Below are 18,058 nucleotides of genomic sequence, written 5' to 3' on the forward strand. Positions count from 1 at the left end.
TTAAGATGAAAAGAATATTACTCCTCGCATTTATCCACGGATTTAAGGCAAGTCGCGTTTTAGTGTGTCAGTGTTTGAGATGCGTTTGCTGATTGTCGTGTTCACCGTTTTTCAGGGAAGCGACTTCACTTTCGGGGACTTCCCAGCTCATCTCAAAGAAACTGTCGCCAACAACCTCCCGGACCATGAGGTTGCCTCTGCCATCTTCCCCAAATATGAAACACGCGGAGAGCTGGCCCAAAGCACCACTGCTTTTCTCGAATGGTAATTGTTGTCCGCAACAAATACGCGATCCCAGGCTCTAACGCGAAGACAGGTTAAAAGAGCAAGTGATGGATTTGCGCAAGGCACACCTCGACAACCCCTGGCCACCAAACGACCGAAAAGTCGGCGTCATCCTAGTCGCACATTCCATGGGGTAGGCGGCTGATACATCATCACCAATAGAACCGTCGTTGCAAGCACTGACACCCCCCAGCGGTTTCGTCGCCACCGACAGCCTCTTCCGCATCCTCGACGAGCACCGCCAGAACCCCTCCCCCAACAACAACGCGCCCATCTTCCCCCTCATCCAAGGCATCCTGGCCTTCGACACGCCCCTCAACGGCCTCGCCCGCTCCATGTTCGTCTACGGCGCCTTCTCCAACTACCAAAAAGTCAGCCACGTCTTCAACATCATGACCGCGCTCTCCGCCGCGACCCCCGCCGCCCTGTCCCGCCTGGCCTCCAAGCGCGCCCTCTCCACCGCCACCAACCGCATCACCAAACCCCGCACGGGGGGTACCAGCCCGGCCTGGAAAGCCTGGCAGCTGATCGCCATGCGCACGGGCACCGTCGGCGTGATCGCGGCCGGCGGCGTCGCCGCCTTCGCCCACCGCCGGCAGATCCTCGAGGGGATGCGCAGCGTGCGCGCGCTCACCCGCGCCGACGTCGTGCAGGGCTATCAGCAGTCCGTCGACGCGGTGGGCCAGGGGCTGGCGTATGTGAACCGGGGGAATGTCGGGCGCAGTTTTGCGTGGCTGGCGGACCATTTTACGTTCGTGGGTGCGCTGCTGAAGCAGAATGAGTTGACGAGGCGGTTGGAGAGGTTGGCGGCGTTGAGGGGGGTTGGGGTGAGGGATGTGTATGTGTCGTTGGGGGAGAATGGGTATTGGAGTGGTGGGTATTTTGTGCCTGAGAGGACGTTTTGTGCGGTCCCCGGGAGGGAGGAGCCCGAGGGGAGGTTGTTTGCGAGGCATGTGGTGGAGGGGGCGAAGGATGAGATTGCGGCGCACGTGGGGTTGTTCAAGAGGGAGAAGAATGGGGATTATGAGAAGATGACGAATGAGGCTGCGAAGTTGGTGGTCGACTGGTTCAACGACGAGACGGAGCTCTACGATGATCCCAAGTTTCAGGAGCCGGCGCCGGCTGAACCAGAGGAGACTGAGGCCATTGCGAAGGCGGCGGATAGTGGCGAGATTGTGGAAACGGAGGCCGGGCTTACGGCAGCAACCGAGAAGGAGGCGGAAGAGGACGTCGAGATGGCCGCAGACGATGAGCAGGTTCCAGACGAGTCACCGATTGACATCGCCGCCGCAGCCTCGCTTGTCCCGCTGCCCGACGACATCGACAAAAACCTCTCGGGAGATGCCGATGGGGATGGGAAGGGTGACCAGAAGCGGGCCTACCTTCGCCATCTATTTGGCGTGGCCCAGCAGACCGGGACCAGTCTGCGGTCATACCTGCCGTCGAAGATACCCACTGTCGAAATTCCCAAGGTGTCAATGCCCGCCGTCAACCTACCGAGTATGCCCAACATGCCTAGCGTACCTAGCATGCCAGCTATGCCGAGCATGTCGGTGCCGACGAGGATGAATCCATTCTCCAAGGCGCCTACTGCAGAGACGACGCAAGCTGAGGGTTCAGCAGAAGCCACAAATGTTACGTCGACTGTCCCCGAACAGGTTGAGGCAGGAAGTGAGAAGACGGGCGAGGAACTCGGCGCCGCTCAGCAGTAAATGGTTGTTGCTGAAATTTGGGATCTTTAGTTTGGTCCTGTCGCGTTATCAACTTTGGTTTCATACGCTTCCATGTTTTCTTTTCTCATTTTTCTCCCCTTTATTTTCTCCACTTCAGGAGCAACGAAGAAGCAAATACACGACCTTGAGATACCCCATTGCGAATTGACCAACCAGCTGTTATCTCCCTCTAGGCATCGACGTAGTACATACATGCAAGCGCTACTACGCTTTACTAATTACAGTTCGGTATCGTTTTCTGTCAAGCGCGCTTTAGCCAAGAGGACGACGAACACCCCCCAAGCGGCGGAAACAACGCCATCTGGAAATGATGGACGGCAAACGTTGTTGCGAATCGCGGGGTGATTGGACGGCCCGCGGCCGTTCCCGCTCGAAAGATCCCGATCAGGAAGGTTGGGGATGGTGTTGTCCATTGGCTTGCCGGTGCTTGCGGGGTTGCGACCCGCACGTGTCGGATTCAGGGGGTTTCATGCCCCTGACGGGAATGGGAGGTCCCCCCACAACCTCTCCCGACGTGGCCGTGTCTCGCACCTTGACTGGATATTGGGGAGCTCGAGTTCTGAGAGGCTCACCGAGACTCGGTAACATCGCGCCGGCATTGGCTGCGTAGGCGGTAGTGGCAGGCGCTGAAGACCATTGGTGGGGGTGGGTAGTTCGGAGTTTGAAGGTTACGCATGCTGGATTGGAAGCTGAGATTGAGGATCGGCGCTCAGACAAGCGCCTCGCCGCCTTCCATTTATGGTAGTCTTATCGGAGTTGCAGCTTGGTGCTTCCCGCCCATCGGGGGATTCCGCCGCCCGGGACCCAGAGGATCACTACCTATTTATGACCAACTCCTGCCCCTGGACGAGTAATGGTTGACTCCAGGACCAAGGCCCACCCTCTTTTGACAACCAGAAGCAGACAAGATGAAGTCGTACATTCTCGGTTCCCTTCTGGCCGTGGCGGTCTCCGCCATTCCCATGCCAGCTCCGGCTCCGGTAGGTACGGCGACCCATGCATGTCGGATTCAAGCTCACTTACAGTGATAGCCGGGAATTCCTTCGGTTTCCACAGCCAGGAGCCAGCTGTCCGCCCTCACCGTCAAGGCCTCGTATGACGACGGCAACTACAGCCGTGAGAAGTTCCCCCACTGGCAGACTGCTAGCGGCTCCTGCAACACTCGGTATGAACCTTGCCATTCTCACTCAATTGCCCGTACCCTTCGAAACTGACGTATCGGGACTACCTAGGGAGTACGTTCTTAAGCGCGACGGCACAAACGTCGTGACCAACGACGCCTGCAGCGCCACCTCGGGATCTTGGTATTCGCCCTTCGACGGAGAAACCTGGACCGCCGCCTCGGACGTCGACATCGACCACATGGTCCCCCTCAAGAACGCCTGGATCGTAAGCCCCCCCTGCCCACTCCAACCCAACCCCTCTGATCTGATGATACTAACCCCCCTCCCCTTTCTAAAGTCCGGCGCCAGCAGCTGGTCGACGGCCAAGCGCACGCAGTTCGCCAACGACATCGACATCCCGCAGCTGTGGGCCGTCACGGACAACGTCAACCAGCAAAAGAGCGACCAGAGCCCCGACAACTGGAAGCCCCCCCTCTCGTCCTTCTACTGCACCTACTCCAAGAGCTGGGTCAACGTCAAGTACTCGTACGACCTGAGCATCACGTCGGCCGAGAAGTCGGCGCTTACCAGCATGTTGAACTCGTGCTAATTTGGGGGCGTTTGTAACTTGCGTGGGTTTTACTTGGCTATGGTTCAACACGGGCGGGTATGTAGCTGTGGTCGGTTAGCCCAGCCCAACAATGTTGGCAACGGAGGGCCGCCAGGCTTCGTCTGTCTGTTGCATGAGAAACGACGGCGGCATGCGGCATTTGTATATAGAAGGGTACCAGGGCAGAATGGGAATACGCGATGAGAAAATGTACATCACAGTACCTAAGCCTTGCACTTGTGACTTGTTAGGATGTTGAGGGGTCTCTGCGATGCGCCTTAAGAAGTGGAGTGGCAATTCTAGGTAATCAGACACCTAGTTCCTGATATTGAAGTGAGATTTGTTGACGTATCATAGAGGTAGTCATACGCAACGCGGTAGACGCGCTGCTTTTGGACGGGTATTCGAGTTTATAGAGGTACACAATGAGGTGTGCGTTAGCCAAGCTTCTGGCCTTTCTTCGGCTGCTGAATCTCCTTAAGGATGCTCTCGTAATTCGGGTAGACAATGCCCTTCAGCTCCATGTTCTTGATTTTTTTCAATTTCCCCTTCATCTCCGTTCCGATGGCCCCCGGGTTGTTTCGAGTTGCAACTGTCTTCCAGTACTCGTACTCCGGGTTCCACCCCTTGTCTTTCGGGTCGTGCCATGCTTGCAGGAGGATTTCTTTGAACTCGGCCTGGGCAAAGTCGATGAAGAAGGGCATATGCGTCCGCTTGTCCACAATCACATTGCGCGGGGCACAGTCGCCCATGAGAACGCCGGACGCATCAAGCTTATGGGCGAGGTTGACGGATGATTGAATAATGGAGGGCCACTTCTTTGGATCACTTGGTGCAAGTGGCGAGATGGGAAGGTCGCCGAGATTGTATCCGGAGATGCGTTCGAGCAGGACGCCTTTGAGTTCGAAGTATTTGCCCAGGTCCGCCGGCACATTAGGAACCGGAACTATGACGCGCACGTGGGCTAGCATTCTCGGTATGTATTCGCCTTGGAGGTGGCACAACCGATCGTAGGCCTCGGTTTCGGTCTTGAAGTATCCGTCACACTTTGCCCATAGCGCGGCTTCGAACTCGGCTTGACAGTCGGGCCCGGCATCATCAAGGAAGTGCCAGGGCTCTGGGGGGGTGAAATCTTCCTTTGACCTCCTCGCCAGCTCGCGAAGGAAAGGGGCCATCTTTTTCGCCTTCACGAAGTACTGAAAAGCAGTTTCAACTTCCGGCGTGTGAGCTACGTGCTTCCCAAGACATTCCCGAAGATCTCTACCGAGTCGACGGTCGTAGACTTTCAGGGCTGCCCGTATCTCGGAGCCAGACGCGGTCCGCACAGTGACGTCCATGACCGGGGACATGGTGATGGTGTAGACGGTGATCATCGTCGCCTGGACCGGTCGGCCAGCTGGCAGATTGCAGAAGCTCTTGAGGACATGAAGCTGCATGGGCGTGCCGTACGGGGGCGGGACGGCATTACGCCCGTTGCTGGGTCTGGACATCGTGTGAGTGATGCGGAGGTCAAAATTGAAGAATTACCACACGAGAGGAATGAAGTCTTAAGTACGAGAGAGAAATGCTGCTGGTACGAGGTGCCGGGGGTGATGGCATTCACTCACATTTCCAAATCATCCATGGTGACGGATAGCAGGGGTGGTAGAGAGGATAATATGGACAAAGGACCGCAGCGTGAAGCGATGGGGTTCTCGGTTTGGGCTGCCCAAGGGGCGTTGTTAGCATTCCTTCCATTTGGCGGTGAAAATTGAGTCTCAAATGGCTTGAAGTTTGAACTTACGATCAATGTGACGTATGTATTATCGCGGATGAGATGTGCCACTAGCACCGTTTCATAAGATGACAATATCACTGTGCCACGGTGTGTCATGTACCGGCTGTGACCCCGAAGAGCCTCAGAGTGCACTGTGGGTGAGAAGTGAAGCGGCACAGCTATGCGAGGCTATTTCGGGACGTCCAGTGGTCGTCTTCATTTTGACGGCGCGGGACTTGAAGCGATTGGCTGGGGCGCCTCCCCCCTTGGGCCCCTGTCGGCGACTCGGGCGGACAGGGCCTCTAAGACCTTAAGGCCCACCTACACAGTAAGTTCGAGACCACGAGACGACGGGCTTGATTACGTGTTTGATTCCGTCTTCACTGGCTGGCACAACTGGTGAGCCCGTCAGTTGTCTCAGTCTGGACTCATGCCCTGCCACACCCTGTCATGTTTCCATGCTCGTACTTTCTTAGTTGCACATACTACCTTGATAGTTTAGTGGCCTTGGCCTGCAAAAATGGGACTAGAAGGACAGACGATGGGCGGGGGGCTGAAGACATACGAAGGGCCCATGGCAACTGGGACATAAGCGCAGTATGCCGCCAGATGCCCTTTGGTTCAGCTCGTAATAAACATGCTTCATGATCACGAGTCCCGGAGGCCGGAGCTGTGGCTGGTTTCAAGCCTGCTTCGTCTTCTTTCGTGCGTCCAAGATAGACCATGACCGCGTGGACCGAATGTCTTGCGGCCGTCTCAGCGGTTCCTCGTACAGTCGTATGGGACCCGACGGCCGGTGATCCACGCAACGAAGATTCAAGGGCTTAGATGGCGAGGAGGGAGCTGGATCAGGAGTATAAAGGACTCGATCATGTCTGTCCATCAACATATTCTCAGACTTCATCACAGCCCACCTCACTCAGTACTGGTACAACCTTCCTAGCTTCACCAAACACCAAGCGCTACTACCTCTCGCTGGCCGGGACTTCACCCAACACTCCGTCTACTTTACCAGCGCAACCTATCCGGGTCACTTCTCCTGTTCTTTTGTTGAGATACCCCAATCCATTCATCACCATGTCTGAACCGTTTAGCTCGCAGCCGCTGGATAAGCGCGGTCTGCAACAAATGGTCATCTACTTGCAGGGCGCCACCCCGGACAATCTCAGCGCTTCCGAATGGGGCGTCAGTACGTGGCAGGCGGCGCACGGTGAAGGCCGGTCGGCGTCGTCGACCACCTTTCATATCGGGCTCCGGGTGGCCCAGGGGTCCTATTGGACTTGCATCCTTGTTCGCGGCCGTGGGGGGCGGGACTACGCCGTGCAAGGGACGATGCTCAACTGGGGTACTAGGGCGCCCAATTTGCCTAACGTCCTTCGGACGTACCAGCAGCAGTATTTCAAGTCGGGCGCGCCTGCAACTCAGACTCCCCAGCAGGACCCCAGCAACAACAATGGCGGTGGTGGTGCGGGTGGCAGTGGCGGCGGCGGCGGCAGCGGTGGTGGCGGCAGCTGGGAGAAGAAGGTCTGCAAGGACGACTACGGTGGATACTACTACATGGACGAGAGTGATGAGTACCACGCCTGCGACCCTCAGGGCAACCAGCTCAAGACAACCGCCACCTATGGCCCCAACCCTAACGGCATCATTCTGGTGTTCCTGAACTCTCGGCAGGAAGCATACCTCCTCTCCCGCGGCCAGCGCGTCCCGTGCCAGCCGCAGCGGGATTCCAAGACCCATCGCTACTTCATCCTCGATGGCAAGAACAGGAAGCGCAACGCTCAGATCTATGGTCCGTTGCCGAGGTGGAAGCGCAGCCGAACCCATGCCCCAGCCCAACCAGCTGCACAGCCCGCGCCTAGGAATCCCTCCTCCAAGACGCCGTCGTCCAAGAACCCCGTCGCGAGGCAACCTCTCCAAGCTGTCCAGTACATGATCGATCCCAGTGGCAGGAAATACTATATTGGGAGCGACGGTATGGCCCATTGGGCCTAGAAAGGCGACGTGACCTGGCGGTTATGAAGATGAATGTATCATCTGGAAGTGCTGGGGATGGGTTGGGGGTGGGTTGTGCGGGGATGAGGGTGGTTGAGCTGGTTCTCTCAGATAATTAGTGCTGGCTGCTGATGTCAATGCGTGTTGGGATACAACTTTGGCATTTGAAATAGACCATGCTGGTTCATGCACCATCATGAGGCTGGCTTCTGACATCTGACCATCTGGCTTTTTGACTGTTAGCGAATATGACGTTTTGAGGTTCAGCTGGCTTTTTCTTCGCTGTCCGCACTACTTCATTCCGATGCTTCAACGCGGCCCACGAATCTCTCTCTTCAATCTCAATTCTAATCCCTCTTTAACATTCATTGGTACTTAGGTACCTACCTAATCAACAATGTTAGCCACACCTCAAATCACCACCAACTCCACCGGGATCTCCTAGACCGGGGGACTATCGGGAGCCGTCTTCTTTCTTTCCGACCAAGTCGTCCTCAAACGCCCCTTCACCAAGGACGAGCGTTCCCAGGAACACCTCCGCGTGGAGCGCGCCATCTACACACGCCTGGGAAAACACCCTCGCATCACAGAATTCCTCGGCTCGCCGCGAGACAGTGACGCCATTCTCCTCGAACGGCTCCAACAACCCCTCCGCGACCGGCTGCTGGAACTACGAAACATGTAGCAATGCCCAACAGCCCAGCAGACAACAAAATGGGCCTTGCAGACAGCCGAGGGCCTCGCCCACATCCACTCGCGCGGCGTCAAGCAAGTCGACATCGCCACCTACAACGTGCTACTCGACCGCGACGAGAATGTGAAGCTGGCCGATTTCGCCGCGTCTTCGGTCTTCTCTCGACGGCTCTCTGGCCACCGTCGTGCCGGGGGTTCATTCTACGCATCCCAGGCTGTCGGTCACAACTCCGACGGTGCAGTCGGAGCTGTTTGCGTTGGGGTCGTTGTTGTACTACCTAGGTAGATTGAGACCATGCGGCGGCCTTTTCATGATCGGAGTGATGAGGAGGTGGTTGCTGACATTGGGGTGATCAAAGATGGTATGGTGCATATTAATGCCGGTGATGCAATGGGGGAGATAATTTGTTTACCAAGTAAGCTTAATAAAACGGGCAATGATTTCAGGGGGGCGACTCGCAAGCGGAGATTGAATAGAGCGTTTACTCGGCCCAGCTCCCGTGTGAATTCTCCGTGTTGCTGGTGATTCATTGGTGCCCTTGCACGCACGGAGAGAAATTAAAAATGTAATTGGCTGCTTGTTAAAATTGGCTGTACATATTTTCCATCCTTCACTGTTCCCGGCGGGTTCAAGCCATGCTCACTCTCGCCGACCCAACAAGGCACTGACATGGCATCACTTCTTCGCTGGGCTACAGGTTTATACCGTCGGGCTCCGTTACCTCCCAGGTCATTTGCCAACCTTCGTTATGAAACGATCCCCGAGAGCCTGAAGATCGAGGAAGAGACACTCCCAGATTACCTCCCACAACGGTTTTACCCGGTTCGTCTCGGCGAAGTCCTAGCTTCACGCTACCAGGTTGTTGCTAAACTGGGTTACGGTGTAACGTCTACAGTTTGGTTAGCGAGGGATCTCAAGTTTGTCATCCCGCTGGCCCCATATGCCTGATTGGACCTCTCACTGCTGCTGACAATCCATGTTGTAGTCAACATCGACATGTTGCTGTCAAGGCCTTTGTCCGTGCGGCCGCCATGGGTTCCCGACTCAACCATGAACGGAATGTCTATCAGCGTATTAACAATGGACCCCGATCCCACCCTGGGCGAGACGCCGTACGCTCATTGCTCGACGCCTTTCAGCTAGAGGGCCCTGATGGCGAGCACCAGTGCCTCGTGCACCCTCCTCTTTGGGTAAATCTTCAGACATTCCTCGATTCGAATCCGGTGGGGAGACTGCCCAATCCAGTCCTAGCCGTAGTTCTCTACCGTCTATTCCAGGGCCTAGACTACCTTCACAGTGAATGTGGCATCATCCACACGGGCAAGTCTATGTACCCATCTTCCCCAAACCCAGCGTGACGACTTACACGGAACCCTCCAGACATCAAGCCGGACAACATCATGTTTGGCTTCAATGACGATTCGCCTCTGGCAGAATTCGAACAGGCCGAGCTGGACAGCCCTAGCCCTCGCAAGGAAGTGAACGGAAGGGTTATCTACGTGACTCGGCAGATACCAATGCCCAAGTCCCTTGGACCGCCAGTCTTGTGCGATTTCGGGGCTGCTGTTTTTGGAGACAAGCTCCACGACGATGATGTCCAACCTGACCAGTATCGGTGCCCGGAAGTTATCCTTGAGATTCCATGGAGTTACAAGATTGATGTTTGGAACATCGGGTGCTTGGTAATACCGATTCTCTCTTTGCATATGGACGTTACTAACGTTAGGCAAGGTCTGGGATCTTTTTGAGGGCGGTCATCTGTTCCATGGCACTGATCCCGAACATGGCGTCTATCGCGGAAGGGCTCACCTTGCTGAGATGATTGCTCTCCTGGGGCCACCCACCCCTGAGCTTATCAACCGGGGAAACCTGAAGGCCAAGTTCTTCTCAAAGTCATGTGAGTGACCACCCTTCGTGCGCCGACGCAAAGAAACACGGTCGAGGTTCATGGTATGACTGGTCCTTACTAACCTCACGGCATGATTAAAGGTGAATGGAAAGCAGGGATCGAGCCCTTGCCCCCTGTGTCACTAGAGAAATTAGAGATGACTTTGGAGGGCGCGGATAAGCAGCTGTTTCTACAGCTCATGAAAAAGCTGCTCCAATGGGCCCCGGAAGACCGCATGGCGCCAAGAGAGCTCATCAAGGATCCGTGGGTAGTGAAGCATCTCTTCGGTTGAGTCCGAACTCGTGTGAGCGGCGTGAGGGCTATTCGTGCCTACGGTTGGCTTACCCATGTAATACTATGTATTATATGGAGAAAAGGGACTAAGATCAGTCCGCTCAGAGCCTCATGGCCCACCTCTTGACGTCGGCAACTCGTTAATGCTGGATGTGTGTTCACGACGCCCGGGGACTTCCCTTCGCTCTTCAACGTGGCCAGTGGCAGCATGATGATTCGAGAAGGCGAACGTGTTCCGCTTGGACTTGTTGGCGCAGCAAGTCGGCAGTTAACGCTTATGATGCCAATAATTATCTAGGTAGTTATCGAGTTACGGCATACTTTCTCACCCACCAACTAGTCCGACGTTTCCGCCGCCGACCGGCCCACGCGCACATTAACCCGTTGTACAGACCAGTTGGGCCTGGCAACGCCCCGGCCGCGCCGACCACTCTCATCGCCATGGATGGGCTCAGGTTCGCCCACGTCTGCCCTGTCAAGCTGTGGCAGGATCTCCCCGGGAAAGTTGCTCCGATCGGCGGGGGAACCGAGGACGACGATGGCATCGCAGGGGTTGGGCTGGAAAGAGTTGGTGATCGTGGCCGGCTCCGTCATGATGACGAAAAGGTCGGTGCTCTCGTTCGGGGCAAGCTGGATCGGTGCTTCCTCATCCTCAATCGGGTAGATCCTGGAGACCTTCCAGGACGGTTCCAGATCGAGAACCTCGACGTATACGGGCCGATATCCCCGGTTCGTCACCCGGATCATAACGCTTTCGTTGTCTCCGACCTCATTTGGTCTTCCTGACGCGAACGGCTTGACGCCCGTCTCACCCACAGGACCCTCATCCTCCATGAACGTGCGCGGCTCCAGAGGCTCCTCTCCTGCGGGGAGCCATCCCAGAACTTGAACCGATATTCCGCTACCGGCTGCCGAGCCAAGGCCAGACGCCGAGTTGGATAGCTGCAAGAGGTTATAATACACGGTTAGATGCGCCAGATACGGCACTAATTTGTCCGCCGAGTCGATTTCTACGACGGCCCTATTCATCGTCGTGTCTGGTTGGAATCTGATGGCGAACCGGTGGTCTGACTTGACTTCGACGTCAAAAAACGGCTCGCGAGTGTCTGCGATTTTGACGAGCCTGCCCTCTCGTCTGATCTTCGCCTCAATCCTCTGGGCATCTGCCACAGACGCTCCGGACTCCGCTGCCAGCACGACACGCACCCCCCTCGGCGCCATGACGCGACGGTACAGAATATCGCGGACACTCACGGCCTTGCAACCGGCCTGGATCTCGGGCGCGTCTCGATCCCCACCGTCGGGCACCGTCAGCACGCCCGTCGAGGTGAGGTCGTTCACCTCCTCCACCTTGCACATGGCCAGTTCCCCGTGGTAGGAGACAAGGTCCGTGAACTCTCGGTCGGCGGGATACAGAGCGAACCTGTCTTGTTCGTGCACGCCGTGGGCTGTGCCGACGTTGAGCGTGATGCGGACCCTGACCCCGCCGTCGGACACGCGCTCGACGTTGGTGACTGCCGGAACGTGCGGTTCGACCTGACCCGTGCTAAAGAAGGACCGGTTTTGGCGGCCGCCGAGGACCGGATCCTGAGGGGAGTCTTGATCGCGGTGCTCCGCCACCTTCTTCGCGACGAGGTTATACACCTCGCGGAAGCCCAGCTGGCCCAAACGCTCCGAATTGGCCGCCATGACGTTTCCGAACCAGGCACTCATCAAGCCGCGGTCCTTTCCATCGTAGGTAGTCTCCTGTGCCAGCTGGTTGGCGCGGCAAGCGGCGAGGAAGTCGATCCCCTTGGACGAGGTCAGCCAGTGGCGCATGGTGGTGGCGCCGCGTCCGGTCCCGGTCGGCGGCGGCACCCAGGCGGCATGCAGGGCAGCCTCGGGGGCGATGGGCTCCCGCTCGACAAGGGAGGCGGCGGGGATGTCCACGCCGCGGACGCGTTTGCGCCCGCGGACGGTCCCGGCCGAGTGGCAGCAGTCCAGCACGAGGGTTACCACGGCGTCCTTGTCGGCGATGGACTTGAGCAGGCATGCCATCTCCACGTCGCGGAGGAGGTTTGCTCTGCGGCGCTCGGTACCTTCGTCGGGGCCGATGAGAACGAGTCCTTCGTCGATGCGGTTCTGTTTCAGGCCCGGAAACTTGGTGTTGGCGCGCGTGCCGTGGCCAGAGTAGTGAATGTAGACAAAGTCGCCGGCCTGAGCCTCCTCGGCAAGTTTGTTGAAGGCGGCAACGACATTTTCCAGCGTCGGGAGCGTCGCGGGGTCGGCAGCGGTTGGGGGGTTCGGGGATGTGAGTTTGACGATGCTCGTAATGACGCCGGGCATGCTTCGCAAAAGCGTGTCTGTGGCCTCGACATCGCCAACGCAGCCGTAGAGGTTCGTGGTCCCGCCATAGTAGTGATCGACACCAATCAACAGCGCGGATCCTCTCGGGGCTCGTTCCGGCATCACGTAGTCGACGGCGTGAATCGCCGAGTTCCAATGATTTCGACTTGGGGTTCTGAGGGAGTAAGTTTGAACTCTCCTTGCGGGCTGTAGCGGAGCGATAATGGCGAGGAATCCAAGAAATCAGGAGTCCTGGCTGGGGTTTAAAACAACATGAGGCTATAGGGTTGACACTCTCATGGGCCCCCGTGATACCTCGACCTCGAGCACCTTCCGAAGCGGGGTCACTAAAACACAGGCTGGCACGCCTATCCATCAACTCCCTCCATTGGGCCCAGCTCGTGGCGGTATTGATGCCCAACCTCTGTCTCAAATGAGTTTTTTTCTTCGACCGGCAGCCCTAACGACACTCCCCAGGGCAGAAGCAACATCGCAGATCTCTGGCACAGAAGTAACTTGAGTGCAAAGTCCACTACAAACCGGACCTGTCCTTGCTGATCGTTGTATGCATAGGTGACAGCCTAGAGCAGGACGCGGATGTCTTGACTGCCGCAAAGACGCATTGGGCGGCAACGGCGGACGGTATCCAGGTACCTACACGTAGGTACCTCGCTTATGGGGCAGGTCGGCTAATGCTTTGCTGTCGGCGAGTGACAGCGTCCCGCTTCGAATAAAGAGAGTTAACCGCGGTAGCCAGTCTCTATTGTGCTTAAGTATTCACGCCCTCGGGTCATTGCACGACGCCTGACGCGCCATCCCATCGAGTCTCGTGTATGCACATGTCCCCGAGATAGGAAAATTCACCTGTGCCGATAATCAGAGTACTCAGATAATTAATATTCTCCCGCTTTGCGCTCTCAAAGTCCACTCCCGGTGCCACGTATTTTATTATCTGTCAAGAGAGAAATTGACGCGAAACCACAGGTACCAACCAGGCATGGATACCCTGAGCCGGATTGTTGAAGATGTTCGGAAGGCTGTAGAGCATCTCAAACAACAGCGGCAACAGACGTCTGCAAACATTGAGCTGAGTACCGTCATGACGGCGGCGGGGGAGGTCTTGGACGACGAACTTGACAGGCTGTCACCCCATTCGCCCGCGGATCCTACCGTACAATGGGAACCACTCAACCGACTCATCGAAGCGGGCGAACTCATCCTGTCACTTGTGCCGTCGAATCATCGACTCCGATTCGTATTTTTATGCAACCTCTCGGCCAGTCTTGCGCGTCGGTTCGACCTCATGGCGCCTGCGGGAAACCCAGACTGGAAGGATCTCGACCGTGCGGTTGACTTGGCAGCTGATGCTGTTTCAGTGGTCCATGGGGAGGATGTAAGGCACCGCTGCGTTGTTCTATACCGACTCAGTAGGGTGTTGGAAAAAAGGGGTATGTATAGCAGTAACGTCAAGGACATCGAGCTTGCTTTGCAGGCAGCCGACGAGTCTGCTACCCACCTGGGCGTGGCCCAGGACATGGCATTAGACTGTCGGGTGCAAGTCGTCAAATTGCTCACCATGTTGTTCACTGCAACGCACGGTATGAACTTCATTGAACGGGCGGTGGCAGTGGCCCAGGAAGCGGTCGACGCCATGCCCAAGAGGTGCGATCAAACGGACGAGTCGGTTGTCCATGAGCGGCAGCTTGGGCTGAATACGTTAGCGAGGGCGTTGGGCATGCGGTTTGAGGCTAAGGGGGCAGTGGAAGATCTGGACCGCGCTATCGCTCTGCTCGATAACTCCTTGCCATCGCTCGGGGCAGAGGACCCCAACTTTGTTATTGGTCTAGACTACCTTGGCATTCTCCTGGGGACCCGTTTCGAGCAGCAGGGTGATATCGCCGATCTCAACGACGCTATCCAGTGGTCCGAGGTCGCTGTCAAACGGGCGCTCAGCTCAGATCCGGACCGACCGAGAAAGCTCCAGAACCTTGCCGATCGCCTCGCCGAACGCGGTCAATATACCGGGCAGGTTGCTGATATCGTACGGGCCATCGAATACGCCCAGGAAGGCTTACAAGATGCACCACTCAATCATGGGGAGCGGGCCAAATGGCTGGGTAACCTTGGAGCCTTCTTTGGTATGCGATATAGGATAACACAGCCGGAGCCCGATAGAACGGATCTTGCGCAGGCAACCAAGATTACCTCTGAGGCAATCGACTTGGCACGGAAGCGAGGTGACGTCGTTCTGCTTGGCTCTTTGGCCAATACGCTCGGGAATATCCTCCGTTACAAATACGAAGCGGGAGATCACGACGATGCCACCTGCCTCGACCGGGCGGCAGAAGTGCTTGAGGAAGCCCTGGATCTTCTAGGACCAGACCCCGAGCAGGCCTTCTTGTACCATGGCCTCGGTGAGACGCTTCTACTGCGATACGAATACGGCGGCGCCGTCGAAGATGTGGGCGGCGCGATTCAAGCGTATCAGCGAACTTTAGACAGCGAGATAGGCCCGCCAACGGTCCGGATCAACGCTGCTGTTAGGGCTGCTGAACTGTTAGGCCTCCTTGGTCGTTGGGCTGAGGCTACAAACTCCTTGGAGCGGGCGGTCCATTTGCTCCACGTGCTGACTCCGGGGCTTCTGCAAACCGAGAACAAACAACAACTAATTCGCCACTTCTCGGGTGTAGGGGCCGCCGCCGCTGCCGCCGCGCTCAATGCCGGCAAGGATCCGGGTCACGCCCTCGGGTATCTAGAACTCGGGCGCGGTATCATATCAGGGTTTCTGCTAGACATGCGTACGGATACCTCGGCTCTGAGACAGGCGCATCCAGATCTCGCAGACCAGTTCTTACGGCTAAGCTCCAGACTGGCTGGCCGCCCTAAACTCCAGCGGTATGATCGAAAGACTGGGGGCCAACCTCTCTTTCAAGAAGGGCCGATGGCTGAGTCATTTGATCCCAGCAAGGAACGTTGGCGACGCGCGGTTGGTAGTGAGATGGAAGCCCTCCTCACGGAGATCCGCAGCCAGCCTGAATTCGAGCGCTTCCTGCTCCCGCCAACGGTCGAGCAGTTAAAGGCGGCAGCTGACCCGGATCCTATTTTCGTCGCCAACGTGTCGGCATTCCGCTGTGATGTGTTTGTCGTCGAGAGTCACCAGATTCGGGCCGTGCCGCTACCCCATCTTTGCCAGGAGAGGATTATACAGGAGAACCACAGGGTCCAGATGGGCTCGGGGTCGTTGTCGGAGACGTTAAAGTGGCTCTGGCATGCACTAGTACGTCCGGCTCTCGACGGGCTTGGTTTACACGGTAACGTCGTCCCGGAAGGCACCAATCACGCCGCCGTGGAGTGGCCACGCGTGTGGTGGGTGGCTGTCGGGCCCCTGAGCGGACTGCCGCTCCATGCTGCTGGTGACCATGGCTCTCACAACCAGGAAACGGCGCTGGACTGGGTCATGTCATCCTACAGTTCATCTATCAAGGCATTGATCGCGGGGCGAACTTCACAACCACTACCGCCATCGACCTCAACCCCTGGTCGCACGGTGCTGATCTCGATGCCGAACACCCCTGGCCAAGATCATCTCAACTTTACTGACCGCGAGGTAAACATGCTCACCGAGCTGTGCCCGTCCATGCAGCTAACTCCAGAACGGCCACCGAGTCTTACCAAGGACGACGTCCTAGGGCAGCTTCGTGGCTGTCGCGTCTTCCACTTCGCGGGCCACGGCATTACGGATCCCGGGGACCCCTCCAAAAGCTGTCTGCTGCTGAATGACTGGGAGACACGCCCGCTGACAGTGGGTGACCTGCGCGAAGAACGCCTGGTGGAGGAGGTCGCACCAGCCAGCGCGCCGTTCTTGGCTTACCTCTCTGCCTGCTCGACAGCGGCCAACGAGAAACTTGCGCTCACCGACGAAGCCATCCACCTGGTTAGTGCATGTCAGCTGGCCGGCTTCCGGCACGTGGTTGGCACGCTTTGGAGTGTGTCAGACGTCTTCTGCGTCGACGTGGCAAGGCGCTTTTACGAAGTGCTCCGCGACGAGGGTGCCACCGACGTCGCCGTGTGTCGCGCGCTGCACCTAGCCATGCGGGAACTTCGGGATATCAAGGCTGAGAGGAAAGGTGAGAAGGGAGTGACGCTGGATAACAGCAATGGGCTGGATAGAGGCGCTAGGGTTGCTGGTCCAAAGCGGCACAACCTGTTATGGGTTCCATATGTTCATTTTGGAGTTTGACCAGACCTGGGCGTACCGTCTTTGCTCGTCCTGCACTGCAGACTTCTATAAAATAGCAGAAGAATGATGTTACCGAAAATCACTCTGGCTCATCTATGGCGTACCAATCATCCCCAACCATCTCAAGTCCGACTGGATAACTTTCTCCCGTCTCGTCATCATCGGCTTCAAACACCTCCTCGCCGCCGCGCCAACGCTTCTCCGGCTCCTCGCGCGAGCCACAGAAGCCCTTGCGAATCTTGACGCCAGTAAAGAAGATGACACGCTTCTGGTCGGTCCAGGCAGACCAGCCACTACCAGCGGACCCGCGGTGCCAGGAAACTTTGGGGCCGGCCTTTGCAACGCCGGCAACGGCCAGGTCACAACCGATGACGACGCGGTTATCGGCACTTTGCCACGCGTTGATATGTATGTCTGTTGACGCGTAGGTCCAGGTGGCGGCGCAGACACCGTGCTCGCAGACTTCGGGGTATCGTTTGAACAGCTGGGCCGCGTGGTGCCGAATCCAAACGGCAAAAGGGTCGCGGAAGTCAAACCCCTCGGTCACGACGTCGGCATCGCACATGAGGACTGCGCCAAAGTCGCCAGCCGTCGAGTACTGAAGCACGCCGCCCACGTCGAGCGGCAGGCCCAACGCGGCGGCACCAACCCCCGCCTCGAGATCAATGCTGGTTTCGGCCACGCCGCTGGCCGTCAGCGGGCCGAACTTGCGTACGTCAGGCTCTGCACGCTGGAGTGGCCCAAGAGGCTCAAACCCGGCCGCTTTCACAGCCGCGGCGTCGGTGAGATCGAGTATGGGGTGCCAGCGTTGGTACTCGTCAAGGAAACCGAGCATACCAGGCCGCAGCCGCGAGAACGGCGCCGGCTCGTACAACGCGTAGCCGAACCGGTGCCGCCGCATCGCTTCCCGGTACCGGGTGGCCATGCTCTCGTCGGCTTTCGTCATGGTAGGTGACTACCTAGTTGTGCAGACTTCTAAACGATGGTTACTTGGAACAACCGGAGAGGAGAAAAGGGGGGGCGGGCCTGGGTTCGAACTGGAAGTTCGGCTCGGGTCTGGAATTTCAGCTGTCAAAGTTGTCTGTATCCGTTCACCGGCGGCAATAATAAGGTAGGTAGCTAAGGCGAAACGAGA

At 57.3% G+C, this 18,058-nt stretch overlaps 7 protein-coding genes across 7 annotated transcripts; 4 read left to right on the forward strand and 3 right to left on the reverse strand.

Moving 5' to 3' along the window:
• Positions 1 to 79: 79 nt before the first annotated feature.
• B0H64DRAFT_461478 (uncharacterized protein) lies at positions 80 to 2,296 on the forward strand (the record flags this gene model as incomplete). Its single annotated transcript, XM_062807504.1, has 3 exons — positions 80 to 264; positions 317 to 418; positions 479 to 2,296. The coding sequence occupies 3 exons, from the start codon at positions 80 to 82 to the stop codon at positions 1,995 to 1,997; spliced, it is 1,806 nt and encodes a 601-aa protein (XP_062659905.1). The 3' UTR covers positions 1,998 to 2,296.
• A 501-nt stretch (positions 2,297 to 2,797) lies between these two features.
• B0H64DRAFT_169282 (uncharacterized protein) lies at positions 2,798 to 3,750 on the forward strand. The gene is made up of 4 exons (XM_062798739.1): positions 2,798 to 2,998; positions 3,050 to 3,183; positions 3,251 to 3,407; positions 3,480 to 3,750. Exons 1-4 carry the CDS (start codon positions 2,927 to 2,929, stop codon positions 3,729 to 3,731), a joined length of 615 nt encoding a protein of 204 aa, XP_062659906.1. The 5' UTR covers positions 2,798 to 2,926; the 3' UTR covers positions 3,732 to 3,750.
• A 254-nt stretch (positions 3,751 to 4,004) lies between these two features.
• Positions 4,005 to 5,654, reverse strand: B0H64DRAFT_432949 (uncharacterized protein). The gene is made up of 3 exons (XM_062806021.1): positions 5,515 to 5,654; positions 5,339 to 5,435; positions 4,005 to 5,213 (listed from the first exon to the last, which is right to left on the reverse strand). Exons 2-3 carry the CDS (start codon positions 5,353 to 5,355, stop codon positions 4,169 to 4,171), a joined length of 1,062 nt encoding a protein of 353 aa, XP_062659907.1. The 5' UTR covers positions 5,356 to 5,435; positions 5,515 to 5,654; the 3' UTR covers positions 4,005 to 4,168.
• Positions 5,655 to 8,789: 3,135 nt separating this feature from the next.
• Positions 8,790 to 10,523, forward strand: B0H64DRAFT_398131 (kinase-like domain-containing protein). The gene is made up of 5 exons (XM_062803930.1): positions 8,790 to 9,093; positions 9,162 to 9,496; positions 9,557 to 9,858; positions 9,908 to 10,073; positions 10,166 to 10,523. Exons 1-5 carry the CDS (start codon positions 8,846 to 8,848, stop codon positions 10,354 to 10,356), a joined length of 1,242 nt encoding a protein of 413 aa, XP_062659908.1. The 5' UTR covers positions 8,790 to 8,845; the 3' UTR covers positions 10,357 to 10,523.
• Positions 10,524 to 10,642: 119 nt separating this feature from the next.
• On the reverse strand, positions 10,643 to 12,999 carry B0H64DRAFT_432951 (caspase domain-containing protein). Its single transcript, XM_062806022.1, has one exon. It carries the CDS (start codon positions 12,804 to 12,806, stop codon positions 10,695 to 10,697), a length of 2,112 nt encoding a protein of 703 aa, XP_062659909.1. The 5' UTR covers positions 12,807 to 12,999; the 3' UTR covers positions 10,643 to 10,694.
• Positions 13,000 to 13,680: 681 nt separating this feature from the next.
• On the forward strand, positions 13,681 to 16,963 carry B0H64DRAFT_461492 (CHAT domain-containing protein; the record flags this gene model as incomplete). The annotated part of the gene is made up of 1 exon (XM_062807505.1): positions 13,681 to 16,963. One exon carries the CDS (start codon positions 13,681 to 13,683, stop codon positions 16,921 to 16,923), a length of 3,243 nt encoding a protein of 1,080 aa, XP_062659910.1. The 3' UTR covers positions 16,924 to 16,963.
• B0H64DRAFT_169331 (uncharacterized protein) lies at positions 16,964 to 17,956 on the reverse strand. Its single transcript, XM_062798740.1, has one exon. It carries the CDS (start codon positions 17,867 to 17,869, stop codon positions 17,003 to 17,005), a length of 867 nt encoding a protein of 288 aa, XP_062659911.1. The 5' UTR covers positions 17,870 to 17,956; the 3' UTR covers positions 16,964 to 17,002.
• Positions 17,957 to 18,058: the final 102 nt, after the last annotated feature.

The sequence above is a fragment of the Chaetomium fimeti genome, assembly GCF_033439085.1.
Source record: "Chaetomium fimeti strain CBS 168.71 chromosome Unknown B0H64scaffold_4, whole genome shotgun sequence".
Classification (NCBI taxonomy): Eukaryota; Fungi; Ascomycota; class Sordariomycetes; order Sordariales; family Chaetomiaceae; genus Chaetomium; species Chaetomium fimeti.

Bases quoted from the DNA above. Each gene is read 5' to 3' on its own strand.
- B0H64DRAFT_169282 (XM_062798739.1), top strand. From the start codon at position 2,927: ATGAAGTCGTACATTCTCGGTTCCCTTCTGGCCGTGGCGGTCTCCGCC. The intron at 3,184-3,250 runs GTATGAACCTTG...GGGACTACCTAG, and splicing joins AGCGGCTCCTGCAACACTCG to GGAGTACGTTCTTAAGCGCG. The intron at 3,408-3,479 runs GTAAGCCCCCCC...CCCTTTCTAAAG, and splicing joins CCCTCAAGAACGCCTGGATC to TCCGGCGCCAGCAGCTGGTC.
- B0H64DRAFT_398131 (XM_062803930.1), top strand. From the start codon at position 8,846: ATGGCATCACTTCTTCGCTGGGCTACAGGTTTATACCGTCGGGCTCCG. The intron at 9,859-9,907 runs GTAATACCGATT...ACGTTAGGCAAG, and splicing joins TTTGGAACATCGGGTGCTTG to GTCTGGGATCTTTTTGAGGG. The intron at 10,074-10,165 runs GTGAGTGACCAC...GCATGATTAAAG, and splicing joins CAAGTTCTTCTCAAAGTCAT to GTGAATGGAAAGCAGGGATC.
- B0H64DRAFT_432951 (XM_062806022.1), bottom strand. From the start codon at position 12,806: ATGCCGGAACGAGCCCCGAGAGGATCCGCGCTGTTGATTGGTGTCGAT.
- B0H64DRAFT_169331 (XM_062798740.1), bottom strand. From the start codon at position 17,869: ATGACGAAAGCCGACGAGAGCATGGCCACCCGGTACCGGGAAGCGATG.